General features: G+C 41.4%; 1 protein-coding gene across 1 annotated transcript in view; it reads left to right on the top strand.

The window, feature by feature from the left end:
- The first annotated feature begins 96 nt into the window (after positions 1–96).
- The window catches only part of XRCC6 (X-ray repair cross complementing 6), a 57,290-nt gene continuing 38,450 nt past the window's right edge, over positions 97–18,936 (top strand). The window contains exons 1-6 of the mRNA XM_063427412.1: positions 97–159; positions 3,032–3,125; positions 6,907–7,016; positions 10,606–10,741; positions 12,049–12,303; positions 12,474–12,657. Of these exons, the coding sequence (XP_063283482.1) occupies positions 3,044–3,125; positions 6,907–7,016; positions 10,606–10,741; positions 12,049–12,303; positions 12,474–12,657 (767 nt within the window). The 5' untranslated portion in view covers positions 97–159; positions 3,032–3,043. The remainder of the gene's footprint in view (positions 160–3,031; positions 3,126–6,906; positions 7,017–10,605; positions 10,742–12,048; positions 12,304–12,473; positions 12,658–18,936) is intronic.

Raw genomic sequence — 18,936 nt, 5'->3', positions numbered from 1 at the left:
CAATGAGGAAGCTGCAGTGTCATCCACTGAACTTGCTGATACATCATGCCCCGCCCATCAGCTCTGGCGACGAGTAGTGACGTCGTTGTACGTACGCGGGCGCTCTCTGATGCGGAAGTGACTGTGAGCGCCAAGTAAGAAGCAGTGGCTGGATCCCAGGTACCGCTGCCCAGTGACAGGATGCTGTGTATAGCGTGCAAGCACTCAGTATTGGCCAAGGACAAGAGAAACTGCTAATACTGAGGGAATGAACCTCTACATTCCTGAACTGGGCACTTTTATAAAATAAGACATAGGGAAAACGTCACGAGGGCTGCATAAACAAAGTGATTCAACTCCTAAATGGTAGATAATTTGGCAGTGAGACTGCAGGGGCATTATCTACATCGAAACCGAGTAATTTCTTATTTTCGCCTATTTTATTAGAAGCACCTGCTGAGTGCAGCCACTCACAAGGTTTCAATTGTGATTAAAAGGAAGAACAAGCACCATAACCACTACAGTGTGCCATGACGTCTGACCTGGAGTTAACTAGATACTGCTCCTCGCCTCCACTACCTCTGACAGAGATTTAGAAGTTTAGAACCATCAGTTGTCTTGTGCTAAGCTTGCGCATTTGCTAAGAGTGTCAGGAGATCATTCTCAGCTAGTGAGCTATGCCCTGAAATGCTTATTCTCAGACAGATCTTCCCACACTCTTTTTGTAAAGTAGTGGAGGCAGGAAGTGGCTGGCATTTTAATTAGGTGACTCCGTACAATGGAGGGGTAACCAGACTTTGGTTATGGTGCTTGCAGTATTCATTTAAACCTTTCTCTGCTGCCAGGTTTAGCTCCAAAACGTATTCGTCCTGTGCTACCAGTTAAGCATGCATTTGTATTCTCAAGGAGATTTCTCCATTCCCCACTATAACCCACTAAAAAATCAATTAAATAAACTACCTTGTTTTTTTTTTTTTTCTATTTCTGCGAAATAACCTCTTTCCCTTTTTCAGATCATGTCTCCATTATTTGGAGCCAAAACAAGCTCTAATTTAATTCTTTCAGCCTTCTATTTTCTGTGTGTATTTATCATTTAAAAAAATAAATAAAATAATAACTTAAACAAGACATTTAAAGGAACAGTATAGTCGTCCAGACCACTTCATCTCATTGAAGTGGTCTGGGTGCACTGTCTCAGTCCCACTTAGTCCTGCAATGTAAATCATTGCAATTTTAGAGAAACTACAATGATTACATTGCAAAACTAAGCCTTTCTTTAGTGGCTGTCAATCAGACAGCCACTAGAGGCACTTCATAGTGGCTAACCGACTTTTTTTTATCGCCTAACTGACTCTAGAATTCCTCACGTTTTGCAAGAGGACATCCAGCGTCAGTAAAATCCCCATAGGAGAGCATTGGGGGTCAGAAGGAAACGACCTTGTAATCCTTGCCCTATAGAATACCTTACATTTTTATGTACTTAGTGGTAAAAGTGAATGGATGTGCAAATACACAGGAATACACATTAGCTATCAAGCAAGTAAAGTATATGTTTGGGGCTGTTCACATGACCTCCAAATAACCCGAGAGATAATTTAAATTTGACTTCCATTTAAAAGAAAATTAAGTTTACAAATTAGACTTTAAGCACCATGAACACACATGGTGCTTGGAGTAACCCCTTAAAGAGGATTAAAAAAAAAAATCTAGATGCAAGAAAATAATCTAAAATCATTTTGGTAAACATTTAGCATTTTTTTTTTTTTTTTTTTTAAATTCTTTATTTTTGGTGCATAGGATAAACAGTACAAATAATCTGGCAATGCCCCAACAGCTGTTGCCGAGAGATCGTTTAACATAGATCAGTGTTAGTGAGGCATGTGTAACAATGCACATTTTGGTTTTTTTTTAAGTAGTGTGAACATTAGATTGTTAGTACAGGCTATAAAAGTAAACATCAAGAGTGTATTTCTGTATGCTTAAATAAATTTAACCACCAGGGGGCAGCAGAGCGCTAGGTTTTCCACATGGTCTCGCTTCATATTTGCTCTCTATGGGGAATTACAGAAGGAGATTCAGCTGCAGTTTACACTCGGGATTTTTGTAAAGGTAAGGTGCTGAAACACAGGGTTTGCCATAGTCCACAACCTTATACATACATATACACATGGCACATATAATATATAATTAGCCTCCGCTTGATCCTCCCTGCCTCTGTGCTGGATCGGTCAGTGTCCTTGATGTAGTCAGGTCTCTTGCCAGGGAGGGGTTAATCTCTTGTTGTGCTAGCTGCAGCTTCTGGTGTTTGAGAGAGGGAGCTTGTGACACAGCAGGGTTAGAGTCCCGATTGAGTTCCCTCTGATCCTCCGGTGACCATGGTGAGAGATTGCCTCATGTTATGCAGGTGTGAGCCTTCCTTACTTTCTGAGCGTTTCCTCCTTAGAGTTATTTGGTGTGCAGCAAGAGTGTGTCTGTGCCTGTGGGTCTCCTGTTCTGCCGCTGGTGATTGATGCGGCGGCCATTTTGTTTTTCGCCATGCGGTCCCTATTTGCGCCGTTTGTCACTGAGGCTACATAGGAGATTGCTGCTTCCCCGGTGGGGTCCGGGATAACCCCCCCGGCCCACAGGGGGGGGTGAACGGGGCCCTCGTTAAGTGCATGGGAGGTCCCGCCGGACTAAGCACGGGAGACCGGCCGCATCTCCCGCCAGAGCCTCACGACAGGCCACAATCCCAGCCATCCAGCGATCATCCTTGCCGGCAGGACGGGGGTCAGTATTCACCCCTTAAGTTGTGCTCGGGTCCCCCCTCGCCTTCTTGTAGCAGCTGTTCGGGTATTCAGGAGAGATTAGGGTGTTTTGCGCTGGATATTGGGGATTCTTTGAGGAGCAGAGGTGCCCCACGTCCAGCCAGCTCGGCGGTCAGGCCCCGCCCCCCAAACATTTAGCATTTTATGTGATTTGCATTCTCTTTTTGTGTATGCAGTTTTGTTTTTATAATGTCTGTCCATTGAGTTTTGCAGATTAGGCTAGCTAATATTCTTATCTCTTGCAGAACTCCTAAATCATGCCTGAATGGGGGTCTTATTATTCCAAGGAGGAGGGTGATGAAGAAGAGGAACAAGAAGATGGAGAAGCAGAAACTAATGGTATGTGTGAAAATGTTGGCATAGCTTAAAATTTTTTTTATATATATATTCATTGTAATTTATTGCATATAGCTTCATTACAACTTCTAGAATCAGACAAAAAAGCTATTAAAATCCATTCCTGATTAAGATGAAAAGTTGAGATCTTCTTGGGACAAGACACATGGCAACTTTTTAATCACATTTGTTTAGGTTAGACCTGCAAATATGTATTCATAAGAGGTAGGGGTATGTTGCTGTGCAATCCCCCTAACTTATATCGGTTATATGCACAGAGCTACTCCATTTTGTATTTACACATACAAATGGCCTTGTGAGGAAAGCTCCCGTGCCACAGCCTTCTGGAGAGGTGTCAAGACTAGCTTACTGCCCACAGACTATAGGCCTGGTACCAGAAGCCCCTGAAAGCGGCTGTTGTCCCTGTGGGTAATGGGCACTGGATGTTTGTTGTATTACATCCAAATCCCAGTACCCAGAGACCCTTTGTCTGTTGTTTTATTGTGTTACTATGAATGCATGTATGTTCCCCAATATAATTTGGTCCTGTGTATTAAACTGAATGTATTGATTGTTCAGGTTGTATATGCCTTTCCCTCTCTACCATATTCTTGTCTTATTGTTCTCTCAGAAGGGCACTGTTCCAGGGACGCCTTCAGACCAGTTCTAATTGATTGCATTGCCACTACTTTAAATCATGTGGTGCTCAACCCTTGCTATTGTATGTCCCCAGCCTTCCTGGAAATTACAGTGCTCCATTCACACAGGCTGTAAGCTTTGTAGTATGATTGGTTGATATCCAAAGTCCATACTGTTATTGGTTGACTTTGGAAATGTCCTACTGCTATTAGGTACCACTTGAATTCTGTTGTATGTAAATGAGGCTTGGGGGTGTAAATAGATTTGCTGTTTTCTATAAAGGTGGTTTTTGTTTTTAATCTTCACCAAGTGTTTCCTGGTGTTTGGGAAATGAGCTATGATCACTGCACTGCTGGAGATAGGGTTTCCAGAGATAGAATCACAGTAGCCTGGTCCAGGGTGGAAAAGACCCTCAGAGATCTCAGTCAAGCTTTTGCGACTTGGTCTGAAGTGCTCCAGGGTTCCTTAAAGCAGCGAGGAAGCAGACTTGGCAGAGGTAATCTGCAAAAGTATGGCAGCTCTGTCACAAGCACTTTAATAAGACTGTTTTTGTGCGTTCAGTACTAGTTTAGGTGTTGCTATACCCACCATTTAGACAAATTTTTTTTAAGTATATCCACTAAGAAGGATGCAGCAAATGAACGCAAGTGCACCCCCCTCCCTCCCCACATCATGACATATTTCTAATTTTTTACAGGAAAAAAGGAAATTGGGGTCACAACTGGAAAATGCCACAACCCAGAATTGGTACACTGCAAAGACCAAATAAAGACCAAGGAACAGCGCTACACAAAAAGAATAGTTTAAAATTTTACAAGGCTACCCAAAATCACCTATCCTAGCAAACAAGCACGGGACTCACTTAGATCAGGGCTCGACAAATCCCAGGCGCCAGGTCGCTATGGCGACTAGAAATTTCGCCCTGGTGCCTTGGATGTCAGCCCTTTAATTAAGGAGGCCACCCGATTAAGCATTAAAGCTGGCGGGAACACTGGAGCTGGCCGCATCCGTGCTCAGGGTTACATTGTCCATATCTTTATATGACTGGGGCAGCGTGGCGCCCGCGGGAGCATTGTAGGCGGCGTGCAAGGAGCAGTTATCTACCTGCAGCTCCTCTCTGCTTCCTTGCGCACTGTTTAATGATGCCGGGAGTCGGTATATGATGTCACTCTGGCCCCCTGCATCACTCTAGAGAACATGAGGGAGCAGAGAGGAGCTGCAGGTAGATTACTGCTCTCTCTCATGCAGGAACAGTAGCCCCATGGGTCCTCAGGGAAAAAATCCACTCCGCTCTCCCAAAGATAGGTAGGCTGTGTGGATTTTTTATTTAAAATAAAAATGTTAGTGTGTGTGCCCCTGTCAGAGAGTGTGTGCTTGTGTGCCCATGTCAGAGAGTGTGTGCTTGTGTGCCCATGTCAGAGAGTGTGTGCTTGTGTGCCCATGTCAGAGAGTGTGTGCTTGTGTGCCCCTGTCAGAGAGTGTGTGCTTGTGTGCCCCTGTCAGAGAGTGTGTGCTTGTGTGCCCCTGTCAGAGAGTGTGTGCTTGTGTGCCCCTGTCAGAGAGTGTGTGCTTGTGTGCCCCTGTCAGAGAGTGTGTGCGCCCCGTCAGAGAGTGTGTTTGTGTGTGCCCCTTTTACTCTCCTTTTATCGCCGTGGCTGGTCCTGTCTCCATGGCTGAGATCATCTATCTATGATCTCTGCTAAGCCAATACTTTTCTATAGAAAAGAAAATCGTTACCTGCGCTTTCTCCTTAATCCCTATGTATATTTAGACAAATGGAGGTAATTTAGTTGCTCCAATGGCCATTGGAGGGAATGCCCGCCTGCCAACGTCAAGGCAGACCCCCCTAAGCGGGTCCTAACACTGACCCTTCAGCCTGCTTCCTTGAGCTTCTGGCAAAAATATCTCTAATGAGACAGAAAGGGGTATTTTTTATATACACCCCTATACTTATTAACCCTTAATAGGGAACACATGGGATGGGTAGCAGCATTGTAACAAGGCTGTGTGATAAAAAAGTAAATACAAATACAAAAAGAGAAGTCCTGCGCTTGAGCAGCAAGGACTACAACACACATCAGCCCCAATATATAGTAAAAACCAAAGAAAAGAAAATCGTAATCGTGTGTGCTTGTGTGCCCCTGTCAGAGAGTGTGTGCTTGTGTGCCCCTGTCAGAGAGTGTGTGCTTGTGTGCCCCTGTCAGAGAGTGTGTGCTTGTGTGCCCCTGTCAGAGAGTGTGTGCTTGTGTGCCCCTGTCAGAGAGTGTGTGCTTGTGTGCCCCTGTCAGAGAGTGCGTGCGTGTGTGCCCCTGTCAGAGAGTGTGTGCTTGTGTGCCCCTGTCAGAGAGTGTGTGCTTGTGTGCCCCTGTCAGAGAGTGCGTGCGTGTGTGCGCCCCGTCAGAGAGTGTGTTTGTGTGTGCCCCTTTTACTCTCCTTTTATCGCCGTGGCTGGTCCTGTCTCCATGGCTGAGATCATCTATCTATGATCTCTGCTAAGCCAATACTTTTCTATAGGAAAGCATTGGGAGGATATTGCGCATCCGCAGCAAAACTGTGCCAATCAGCATCTCCTCATAGAGATGTTTTTAATTAATGATCTCTATGGGGAACATTCAACGCCTCCATGCAGAGTGTGGAGACGCTGAACGTTGGTGCTGCACACAGTGTTTACATTGAAAGGCCTGCAGGTACAGGCTATAGACACCAGAATAACTCTGGTGTCTATAGTGTCACTTAAGAATTGCATTTTTCTCGTTGAAAACTAAACTTAAAATTAATTTGAAAAAACTGGCTCCTAGAATCTAAACAAATTTGTCAAGCCCTGAACTAGGTCATATGGCCACATTGTGTCAAGCCCACATGAGCCATGTTTACTAGGATAGGTGATTTTGAGTAGCCTTGTAAAATGTAAAGCCGTTGTTTTTTGTGTGTGAACTGTTCATGGTTCTTTATTTGTATTTCTTATTTTTGTAATATTTTTTCAACTTATTCTTTGATTGTATGTGTATAAAATCTTTAATTAAAACGTAACTCGAAAACAAACCAAAACTATGTATTACAAGAAAAGTTAAACCTAACTTGTCTTCCTTTCTTTATTCTTCTTTTTTTTTCTTCCAAATATAAAGTTGACTTTTTTTATTTTTAGAGTATCGTTTTGGCGGTCGAGACTGCTTAATATTCCTTGTTGATGCCTCTAAGTCTATGTTTAACCACCTCACCAATGATGGGTTATCTCCATTTGACCTTACTCTTCAGGTGAAATATTTCAACATTCCTACAATAATATTTTGCTCCACCTTTTTAATTTTTCTGATATTTCTGCTTTTTCATAGATATACAGTGATAGTCTCACTGTTTATTTCTCTGCCATTTAGTATTTAACCCCTTAAGGACTGAGCCAAATGTACACGTTGTGAACAAAACAAAACGTAAACAAAACCTGGCATTTGCTCTATATGTCTGTCCAACCGTAATTCACCTCTTTCATATTAAATGCACCCCCTCTTATTATATATAATTTTATTCAGGGGAAACAGGGCTTTCATTTAATATCAAATATTTAGATATGAAACATAATTTAATATGAAAAAAATGGGAGAAAATAGTTCTTTTAGTTTTTTTAGTTCTACATGACATTTTAACTGTCAATGTCATAATACTGTTTGCTTTTACTGCAATAAAATACACATATTTGTATTCAGCAAAGTCTCAGTACCCCCATGTACATGTTTCATGGTGTTTTGGGAAGGTACAGGGTCAAATATAGCACGTTAGATTTGAAATTGAAATTCGCCAGATTGGTTACGTTGCCTTTGGGACTGTATAGTAGCCCAGGAATGAAATTTACACCCATAATGGCATACCATTTTCAATAGTAGACAACCCAAGGTATTGTAAATGGGGTATGTCCAGTCTTTTTTAGTAGCCATTTGGTCACAAACACTGGCCAAAGTTAGCGTTAGTATTTGTTTGTGTGTGAAAAATGCAAGTGGCTACTAAAAAAGACTGGACATACCACGTTTGCAATACCTTGGGTTGTCTACTATTGCAAATGGTATGCCATCATAGGGGTAATTTTCATTCTAGGGTCTCAACGGCAACGTAACCAATCTGGCGAATTTTAATGTGAAAAAAATGAAACACACGCCTTATATTTGACGCTGTAACTTTTGAAAACACCATAAAACCTGTACATGAGGGGTACTGTTGTACTCGGGAGACTTCGTTGAACACAAATATTTGTGTTTCAAAACAGTAAAAAAAGTATCGCAGCAATAATATCGTCCGTGCTGTTTGTACGTGAAAAATGCAAAAAACTTCACTTTTACTGGCAAAATCATCGTTGTAATACATTTTACTGTTTTGAAACACTAATATTTGTGTTCAGCGAAGTCTCCCGAAAGAACAGTACCCCCCATGTACAGGTTTTATGGTGTCTTGGAAAGTTATAGGGTTAAATATAGTGCTAGCAAATTAAATTCCCTATACTTTCGGCATGGGTTGTCAGGCAGGTCCCGCTAATTGTAATGAATTAAGATACCTAATTATGTAAAAATATTACATAAATAAATATGTAGAATTAATATATGTGTGTGTGTGTGTGTGTATATATATATATATATATATATATATATATATATATCTCTATATCTATATCTTTTTTTTAAAAATATTTTTATTTATATATAGGTGTGTGTGTGTGTGTGTGTGTGTATATATATATATATATATATATATATATATATATATATATATAGTGATATATACGTATATATTTATGTATATAGATATATATATTATTTCGTTCTACGTGTATTTTGATATAAATATATATATTTTTTCTGTTTTGTGCTATTTTTATATATATATTAAAGGGACTCTCCAGGGAAGCAATTTTACTCACCTGGTTCCAGCGCCGGGAGCCTTGTGAAGCCGCGCCCCCTATTTCGTCAAAATGACGAAATAGGCGGGCGCGAGCAGGGAGCAATCAGACACTTCCATTTGGAAGCGTCATTGCTCCCTTGTGCGCATGCGCGGCTTCGCCGCACATGCGCACATACTTCAGAGGGCGGCATTCATGCCGCCCTCTGAAGTCCTGAGCGCACTACCGCGCATTACCGCGCATTCGTTTTCAATGCTTTCCTATAGGGAGCGCTAATGCGCATGCATGGCATTGCCGCGCATGCGCATTAGGTCTCCTCGGCCGGTGGGCGGGATCAGTCTTGCCCACCGGCCGGCGGAAGCACAGGGAGGAGCGGCGCAGAGGAAGAGGCATCGACGAAGGACATCGCCGCTGCCTCAGGTAAGTGACTGAAGGGGTTTTCACCCCTTCAGTAACTGGGGATTGGTGGGTGGGAGGCAGAGGGACCCTCCAGTGCCAGGAAAACGGATCGTTTTCCTGGCACTGGAGTTTCCCTTTAACTTAGAACTTCTATCCACCTGTGTGTAATTAAAGTTCAATCAACCGAGCAGGCAATAAGAATTTCTAAATACAACATGCTTTAACATCTCAAGGACCAAGGCTCTTGAAACCCTAAACATTTGTGACCATGGACTTTTTATTTTGCATTTTTGCCATGCGTGCATTCTACCAGAATTTCAACCTGTTTAGGTACACTCATACATGTTATATATTTTTAGAATGGGAAATAGTTTTTTCTTTATGCCCTATATGTATTTGTAACAGTATGAAATATTAAAAACTATTTTTCCTTAGTTTTACATGTAATCATTTCTACACAAGTTCAACTAAAGAAAAACAACCCAAAATAGTTTCACCACTTAGTCCTTATTGTTAAAATGTGCAGTATATCTAGGATTTCAATTAATTTTTAGATGTTTTAAAATCAATATTGCAAGGAGTGAAATAATGTTTTAAAGCAAAATTTAGCACGTTGAGAACCACATTAAAATATGCTATAGCCAGCTCTAGCATCTAGTGCTGGTAGTGGTACAATCCCCACTTCGGGATATATTGTCGTTTCAGCTCCAGTTAATCCAAAAGACTGAGCGATACCTACAATATCCCCTTAGTTGTGGTTGCTGCCTACTCCCTGATATATCAGCGCTGATCCATTTCTTTTGTACAAAGTACTCTTTAATACATGACTTTTACTTTTTGTAAAAGCTTAACGGCGGGAAAACGGGAACATCATCAACACTTAGTGTACCTCAGAAAGAGCCTCTGTATACCAACTGCCAGGTATAACACTGTTGGTACTTTTAATATGTCGTTCTGTGCTGTCAGCAGGCATTTAAGCCCCGCACCGAATTTTGGCAAAGACAGTCATGTGGTCCTTAAGTGGTTATTTATCTGATTGAAAACCGTTCTTTTTCCCATGGAGGCTGCGGGTATCACAGCTACATGAGGTGGGACTTGGACTGCACAAGCAAAGCTATTACCACCAAAACAGCAGAGAATTTAGCAGTGAGCCTGCAGGGGCTTTATCTACATACCAAAACTACTTCATTAAGCTAGTTGTTTTGGAGCTCAGAATATCATTTTGAGATATGATCATCTGCACACTCTATATTTATTTGGAACTTTTCTCTTTTGTATTGTCATTTAAAACAATAAATACCATGAAACCATACTTCTTCATATAACTCAGTTTTAAGATTAACTTTCTTTATTGGTTGTTGTGTGCTTTGCTTAGCGCGAACTGGTCATGGAAGGTTTCTCTTTTTAAATGGGTTTCTCTCCTAATCGATACACCTGCTTCGACTGAGTTAGCACCAATGTACAAATTTAATTTTTATATATTAGTAGGTAAAAATTCAGTCATTAAACTTAAGTCCATTGCTGTGAACTGTCCTTTATTTTTTGTATTTTTTTTTTAACCAGTGTATTCGTAACGTCTACACCACTAAGATCATAAGCAGCGCGCAAGACCTCTTATCTGTGGTGTTCTTTGGTACCAAGGAGAGCAAGTCTGATGCTTTCAAACATATCTATGTTCTTCATGATCTGGAAAGCCCAGGTAGGGAAATGCACACAATATTAGCCCTAAAGTAAAGTACACGTATGTATTTGTTTTCTGTATATATGACCATGTAATTGCAGTATATTAGATTTTGTTCTGTAGTATTTTCTGTAACAAAATAAAACGGTATATTTCAAAGTATAGTCATGAAGGTTGGTTTATGTCTCTTGGCCATGTAGTATATTTTAGCATTTCAATGTGTAACATTAATATCCCCAATAAAAGCAAACTGAAATTCATGCAAATCTATTGACATGTAAATATTTCGATTGAGCATTGATGACAAGCTGAGCATACAGAGGAATTTTTGTCATTTTGTCATGTTTAAGGCAGTGATAGGGGATTACATTTTAGCTATTACTGCAAGGCTTATAAGGGATCAACTGGTAAATAATATGCTGCATCTCCAGGTCAACGAACATTTTTGTAGTATACACTGTTTTAATTACTCGCAGTTGAAACAAAACTATTTCTGTACCAGCCTGACATGACTGTAGTAAATGAAAATCTACTTTAAAGGAACACTATAGTGTCAGGAATACAAACATGTATTCCTGACACTATAGTTTTAATGATGCTGTTTAGGTGGCTGGCCCCACTTGTTAAAGAGGGGTTTTACTCACCTATTTTTTTTGTGCTGTGCGGGTCTCTGCTTCACCTCCTTGGATTATATCATGAAGCTTGATGATATTGGCCAATCCCATGCTTTCCCATAGGAAAGCATTGGGGGGGCTATTGCAGGTGCACGGAAAAATGCAGCGCTGTGCCAATTAGCATCTCTATGGGGAACATTCTATGTCACATTGTGCCACACTGACCAAGGAAGCACCTCTAGTAGGCAGTAATGTAAACACTGCCTTTTCTCTGAAACATTTAGCTGTAGTTGTTCTGTTGACTGTAGTGTCCCTTTAACTGTTCTCAATGCATCAACATACAAATATGTACAGCCTACTGGACTGAGACACTTTTTGTACTTGTGCTAATTGGATTTTTAATTTTCACTGAACATTCAATTTTTTTATGGTCAGTCTGTTTCTGTGCTATGTTCTATGATTCATTGAGACAGTGTATCTTACTCATTAACACCTATTAAAATTGGATAACTATCAGTTTGTCTGGAAGAATAAGAAAGCCAGAGTTCAAGAGTTGACTCTTTGTGCTTATACCAAAACGTGATTTCACAGAAATTATTTGTGTTTTTTTTAATCCCTAACTATATATTTGTTATTGTGAACCAACTAGTCTTAAGTCCAAGTTGAATGTACAAAAAATTATTTTATAAACCAAATCCTATTCTTCTTCAGGTTCAAAAAGAGTTTTAGAACTGGACAAGTACAAGGATGAGAAGGGGAGATCTCTGTTTTCTGACACAATAGGACATAGCGAGGACTTCTCTCTTGGGGATGCACTTTGGCAGTGCTCAAACCTCTTTAGCCATGTGAAAACTAAAACAAGTCATAAACGCATCATGCTATTTACCAATGAAGACCACCCTCATTCCAAGAACCCTGCCAAGATCACACAGGCAATTGCCAAAGCTAAAGATCTTCGGGAAATGGGTAAGCATACAAATGTGTATAGTATGCATCCATTGTTCAGATATATAACAACATTCGACAGTAATTACCTAAGTAAGTGTTCACTTTATATAGGTTATTCACAGTGCTTTCTATTGGAGCTGTGTGTGTGTTGTGTTTCTGTAAAACATCACTGTATGACTCTATTTAAGGAATCTTTCTTGACCTGTTGCATCTGGAGAAACCTGGTGGCTTTGATATATCCTTGTTTTACCGTGACATTATAAACATCGATGATGATGAAGATTTGGGGGTGCAGTTTACAGCTTCAGAAAAGCTAGATGATCTCATGAGAAAAGTGCGGGCCAAGGAAAATAGGAAGAGGGCACTGACCAGGTACAATATCAGATCTTACTAATCAACCTATGTAGCTTTTAACAAGTAGGGAATCATTACGTTAAATGGTGCTGGAAATTCAGAATATGTTGATATACAGGTACAAAATTGACTAGCACTGACAGGCTCTTTCAAATGACTCCATATGTGGTTTTATTGGATCATGACTGCAATTTCACATTTAAAGTTTAAATCCTAATCGGTAAGCAACTAGGTTTATTACACTTGCAAGTTATTAAAATAGTGAGTATGTCCATAAGGTTGGGGTATAGGTGCATATCTGTGCTGTATGTTGTATACACTTTATTGTGTATAAAAGGTGTTAAATGTTGAGGACAAACTTAATGTGCCATGTAGATGGGCACCTTTTAGAATCATTTCATGTGACTTTTTTTTTTTTTTTAATTCTTTATTTTGCATTGTGCTTATAGTTACATACATGTGAGTTCTGCCACAACAGCAGGCATTTAAACATTCCGTCAGTACAAGTAGTATAGCATTGTGACATTTTGATGTTTACGCACATTTTGTTTTTCTGTATCGTGGTTAAACTTTCAACTAAGATGTGTTTATTAACAAGACAGGCATAAGGTTTCATCAGGGTTGTGTGTCCAAGTTGCCAAATTTGACTGTTCAGGTGTATGCATGTTGAAGTAAGTTATGTGTCATATTAAGCAGGATAGGCAAGTGGGTGTGTTAGTCTGGGGAGCTCTACTCTTTGTGGTGGTTCAAGGAAATATGTGAACTAGGATGTCAACTTAAGATGAAGTGTGGTAGCGCAGACTAACTCATGGGATAGGTCTTGTGGCAAGATATCTCAGACAAGTTCAAGGTGAGTAAATAAGTCGTGGTTGGTTCGGGTGGGGATGCTTTGGGAAACTGGGCACCAAAGTATTCAGTAGTCCAGGTCACCAAAGGGGGTTAGTTGCCCCTGACCAGGGGGGGGGGGGTTTGTCGCTTCTTCGTAAGGTCAGCGGAGCTGACGACATCTGCTGGGCCTCCGGAAGGTGAGGCTGTCTTATGTGTTGACAAGTGTAGGAACCTTATTCGGGTGTGCTTAACTCGTAGGTTGGCAAAACAATAATTATGTACATGCATGAAAATTACTAAAGGACAAAAGAACAAGAAAGAAAAAAGGAAAAAATAAGAGTCAACGTTATCCTAGGCTTCTACAAGGTCCGCGTGGACTTTTGGTAGGTTCTCTTTCGCCGTGGTCAGTCAGGTGACTCGGTTTACTGGTTCCGTTGTTCGCAGAGTAAATGGTATTATGGTGTCTGGGTCCCATGTCTGTGTAGGGGCACGTGCAGAGTGGCCATTGTCTGGCAGTCCCAACTTGGCGAGCACATCAGGAGCTTCTTTGTCCGAGGAGATCTTGTGGGTAGTCCCGTTGTGGGTGATCAGGAGGACTCTGGGTGTGCCCCATCTGTACTGCACCCCAGCGGTGCGTAATTGGCTTGTGAGGTGGTTCAATGTACGGCGCCACTGGAGCGTGGCTCTAGTTAGGTCCTGAAAAAATAGTAATTGTGCACTTTCAAAGTCCAGGGGAGATTTACCCCGTATTGCCGACATGATGTTGATTTTGTCTCGTGAGGTGGCACAGCGCAGGATGACGTCTCTGGAGTTTATGTTGGGCATATTGGGTGAAGGCTGTACATCCCATCCAGGGTGGTTTTCCTGGCTGTTGCGGGCGGTAGGATGGTGGCTAGAAGCCTCCTCACATAGTGGGGCAAGTCGTCAGGTGTGACGTTGGCGGGTATCCCACTTATTTTATATGATTGTGACTGGCACGGTCCTCATGGGTCGACATTTGTAGGGAGAGACCCTGTTGGTTGATCTGCATTTGATGAAGCTCTTTTTTCATTTGCGTCATGTCTGTTATCAGGTTTGTGATGGTCTCTTCCGTCCCCCTTACTCGTTCTGTCACAATTTGTAAGTCTCCTTTAAGTATGCCCACATCCGTGGCCAGCGTTTGTTTTATGTCTTGTACCCAGTTGTGTAGGTCCTGTTTAGTGGCCAGAGTGTTATCTGGTGGCACTTGGGTTGGTGTCCAGGTATGCTCTTCCTCCCCCTCTGCATGTACAGGTGTTTGGGGTTGAGAGCGGGATGGTGTCGGGGCCCATGAGGCCTCCGCGGCCGTTTTGGATTGCGCCTGCCTCTGCAGTAGGGTTCCGATGTCGGCTTGCTCCGCCGCCGTCCCTGCTGTGGTTTTTGAGTGCGCCTCCCCATGTTCGTTGGGGCAGTATTGGGGGTCGGCTGGGGGCTGTCTGCTGGGTCTGGCTCACCTCGGGTGAAGATCCCGTTGAGGAAATACTCCAGTCCGGTGATATTGGGCGTGGGATAGGCCTTAAGCCTCCGTTTCACCTTGCCAGATCGTGGGGTTTGAAAAAAAGGCATGAAAGTGTGCGCCTCTCCCCCCAGAAGCCGTTTTTGGGGTTAGTTTGGTGATCCGTCCGTCTCTTCTCAGGGTGTTTCTAGATTTTTATCAGGAGTTTTGGGAGCGTGCAGAAATGGCGACTGCTCCGCTTCAGGTCCAAGCTCCGCCCCCTTCATGTGACTTTTTAGGGGAGAGTTATCAAAGTCTACTGATCAGAAAACTGCTGCAACACTACAAAAAAAAATCAATGGGGTGTGGCTGCTGATTCTACATTTTGTTTACTTTTCTGATCATGATACTTTAACCCCTTAACGACGCATGACGGAAAATTTTCATAATTTACTAAAGTTAACCCCAGATTGCCGCGATCACGGGGTTAACGCTCCGCCGATCTGCCTCGGTATTTGAGGGAGACCCGGAGCACCCGATCGCACAGTCTCTGCAGCTGTGATCGCTCTGACAGGCTGTCAGAGCGAGCACGTGTGCTGCAGGGACTTGTGATCCGCCTCCCTGTGCTTCCGCGTTCTGTGTGTAGTGCAGCGAGATGGATCAGCAGAGATCTTCTCCCTCTGTGAAAAAAATAGTTAGTTTGAAATCCCACCCCCGCTTTACCGATTTTAAATAAAAACAACCCCTTCCCTGCCAAATGATCACTGACTTCAGTGATCAATTGGCAGGGACTATGTTTTACTGTGATCTGATTTAAAAAAAAAAAAAAAAAATTTAACCCCATAACTTTTATTTTTTTAAATGTATTTTATTAATTTTACATTTTTATTAAAAAAAATAAATAAAAAAATGTGTGTGTGTATGTATGTATGTATGTATATATATATATATATATATATATATATATATATATATATATATATATATATATATATATATATATATATATATACAGGGAGTGCAGAATTATTAGGCAAATGAGTATTTTGACCACATCATCCTCTTTATGCATGTTGTCTTACTCCAAGCTGTATAGGCTCGAAAGCCTACTACCAATTAAGCATATTAGGTGATGTGCATCTCTGTAATGAGAAGGGGTGTGGTCTAATGACATCAACACCCTATATCAGGTGTGCATAATTATTAGGCAACTTCCTTTCCTTTGGCAAAATGGGTCAAAAGAAGGACTTGACAGGCTCAGAAAAGTCAAAAATAGTGAGATATCTTGCAGAGGGATGCAGCACTCTTAAAATTGCAAAGCTTCTGAAGCGTGATCATCGAACAATCAAGCGTTTCATTCAAAATAGTCAACAGGGTCGCAAGAAGCGTGTGGAGAAACCAAGGCGCAAAATAACTGCCCATGAACTGAGAAAAGTCAAGCGTGCAGCTGCCAAGATGCCACTTGCCACCAGTTTGGCCATATTTCAGAGCTGCAACATCACTGGAGTGCCCAAAAGCACAAGGTGTGCAATACTCAGAGACATGGCCAAGGTAAGAAAGGCTGAAAGATGACCACCACTGAACAAGACACACAAGCTGAAACGTCAAGACTGGGCCAAGAAATATCTCAAGACTGATTTTTCTAAGGTTTTATGGACTGATGAAATGAGAGTGAGTCTTGATGGGCCAGATGGATGGATTGGTAAAGGGCAGAGAGCTCCAGTCCGACTCAGACGCCAGCAAGGTGGAGGTGGAGTACTGGTTTGTGCTGGTATTATCAAAGATGAGCTTGTGGGGCCTTTTCGGGTTGAGGATGGAGTCAAGCTCAACTCCCAGTCCTACTGCAAGTTTCTGGAAGACACCTTCTTCAAGCAGTGGTACAGGAAGAAGTCTGCATCCTTCAAGAAAAACATGATTTTCATGCAGGACAATGCTCCATCACACGCGTCCAAGTACTCCACAGCGTGGCTGGCAAGAAAGGGTATAAAAGAAGAAAATCTAATGACATGGCCTCCTTGTTCACCTGATCTGAACCCCATTGAGAACCTGTGGTCCATCATCAAATGTGAGATTTACAAGGAGGGAAAACAGTACACCTCTCTGAACAGTGTCTGGGAGGCTGTGGTTGCTGCTGCACGCAATGTTGATGGTGAACAGATCAAAACACTGACAGAATCCATGGATGGCAGGCTTTTGAGTGTCCTTGCAAAGAAAGGTGGCTATATTGGTCACTGATTTGTTTTTGTTATGTTTTTGAATGTCAGAAATGTATATTTGTGAATGTTGAACTGTTATATTGGTTTCACTGGTAAAAATAAATAATTGAAATGGGTATATATTTGTTTTTTGTTAAGTTGCCTAATAATTATGCACAGTAATAGTCACCTGCACACACAGATATCCCCCTAAAATAGCTATAACTAAAAACAAACTAAAAACTACTTCCAAAAATATTCAGCTTTGATATTAATGAGTTTTTTGGGTTCATTGAGAACATAGTTGTTGTTCAATAATAAAATTAATCCTCAAAAATACAACTTACCTAATAATTCTGCACTCCCTGTATATATATATATATATATATATATCTATATATATATCTATATATATATCTATATATATATCTATATATATATCTATATATATATCTATATATATATCTATATATATATCTATATCTATATCTAGCTGGGGTGGGTGGAAGTTAGTGGGTAATTTGGTGTTGGGATAAATACTCCAAAATGGAACCTGGACACAGTATAAAAAGTTTGGCTGTGTCTCAAATGTGCCCCTTCAATGTCCACATACCGTATATACTAGAGTATAAGTCAACCCGAATATAAGTCGAGACCCCTAATTTTACCCCCAAAAAATGGGAAAACTTATTGACCCGAGTATAAGTCTAGGGTGGGAAATGCAGCAGCTACTGGTAAATTGTGTGTGTATGAATGCTGTGTGTGTGTGTGTGATGCAGAGCCTTGGTGGGGAGTCGGCATTTTTATTATTATTTTTTTTAATATTATTATTTTATTATTATTTAAATTTGTATTTATTTTTTTTCGTCCCCCCCCCCCCCCCTCCTTGCTTGATACATGGCCAGGGAGGGGCTCTCATTCCCTGGTGGTCCAGTGGTGTGCACTGTGTAGGAGGGGGCTGGCAGGAAGCGTTTACTAACCTTTCCTTCAGCTCCTGTCAGCTTCCTTCTCTCTCCTCTGGTCAGCTCCCCTGCAAGTCTCTAACCCTCGATACTTGCAGGGGAGCTGACCGGAGGAGAGAGAAGGGAGCTGACAGGAGCTGCAGGAAAGGTTAGTTACAGCTTTCTGCCAGCCCCTAAAAGGACCGCCGGGCTTGTAATGAGCCCGGCGGTTCTTGTCTGTATTATGGCAATGTAAGTTGCCATAATACAGACAGTGACTCGAGTATAGGTCGAGTGGGACTTTTTCAGCACAAAAAACTTCTACTCAAGTATATACGGTATATCTGGCAAAGGTACATACGGGGGTATTGCTGTACTCAGACAACATAGCTGAGCAACATATGAAGTATTATACAACCGTAGCACACATAAGGTTTGCAAAATATACTGTTCAAACTCACTTTGTGTTTCAAAAAGGCTGAAAAAATGCTTATTACCACTACACTTGGTACAAGCTAGCGGAAAAATTATCCCACGCTAAGGTTCAAAATGTGCCTTTTAAAATACCCTGGGATGTCTTCTTTAAGAAATGGCCTTTATGGTGTAGCTGGAATATGTAGCCTGCTCAAGTCCTCCAAAGTGGTACACGGATTAAAATCTTCCATGAAAATTCACTCTTAAACCTGAACTTGTCATGTCTCTTTTACAGCACTGTAACTTCACAAAATAGTGTCTAGGTCATACATTGGGCATATTGTTTTACTCAGAAGATGTAACTGAGCATAGTTTGTTGGATTTTATGACAGTGGTACATATCAAGTGTAAGAAATACTCTGCAAAATGCAACATGTATGTAAAAATCACTTTTTTTTTTCCCCCT

Source organism: Pelobates fuscus, chromosome 7, assembly GCF_036172605.1.
Source record: "Pelobates fuscus isolate aPelFus1 chromosome 7, aPelFus1.pri, whole genome shotgun sequence".
NCBI classification, from domain to species: Eukaryota; Metazoa; Chordata; class Amphibia; order Anura; family Pelobatidae; genus Pelobates; species Pelobates fuscus.
The sequence above is the reverse complement of the archived record's forward strand: the minus strand, read 5'-3'. Positions and strand labels throughout refer to the sequence as shown.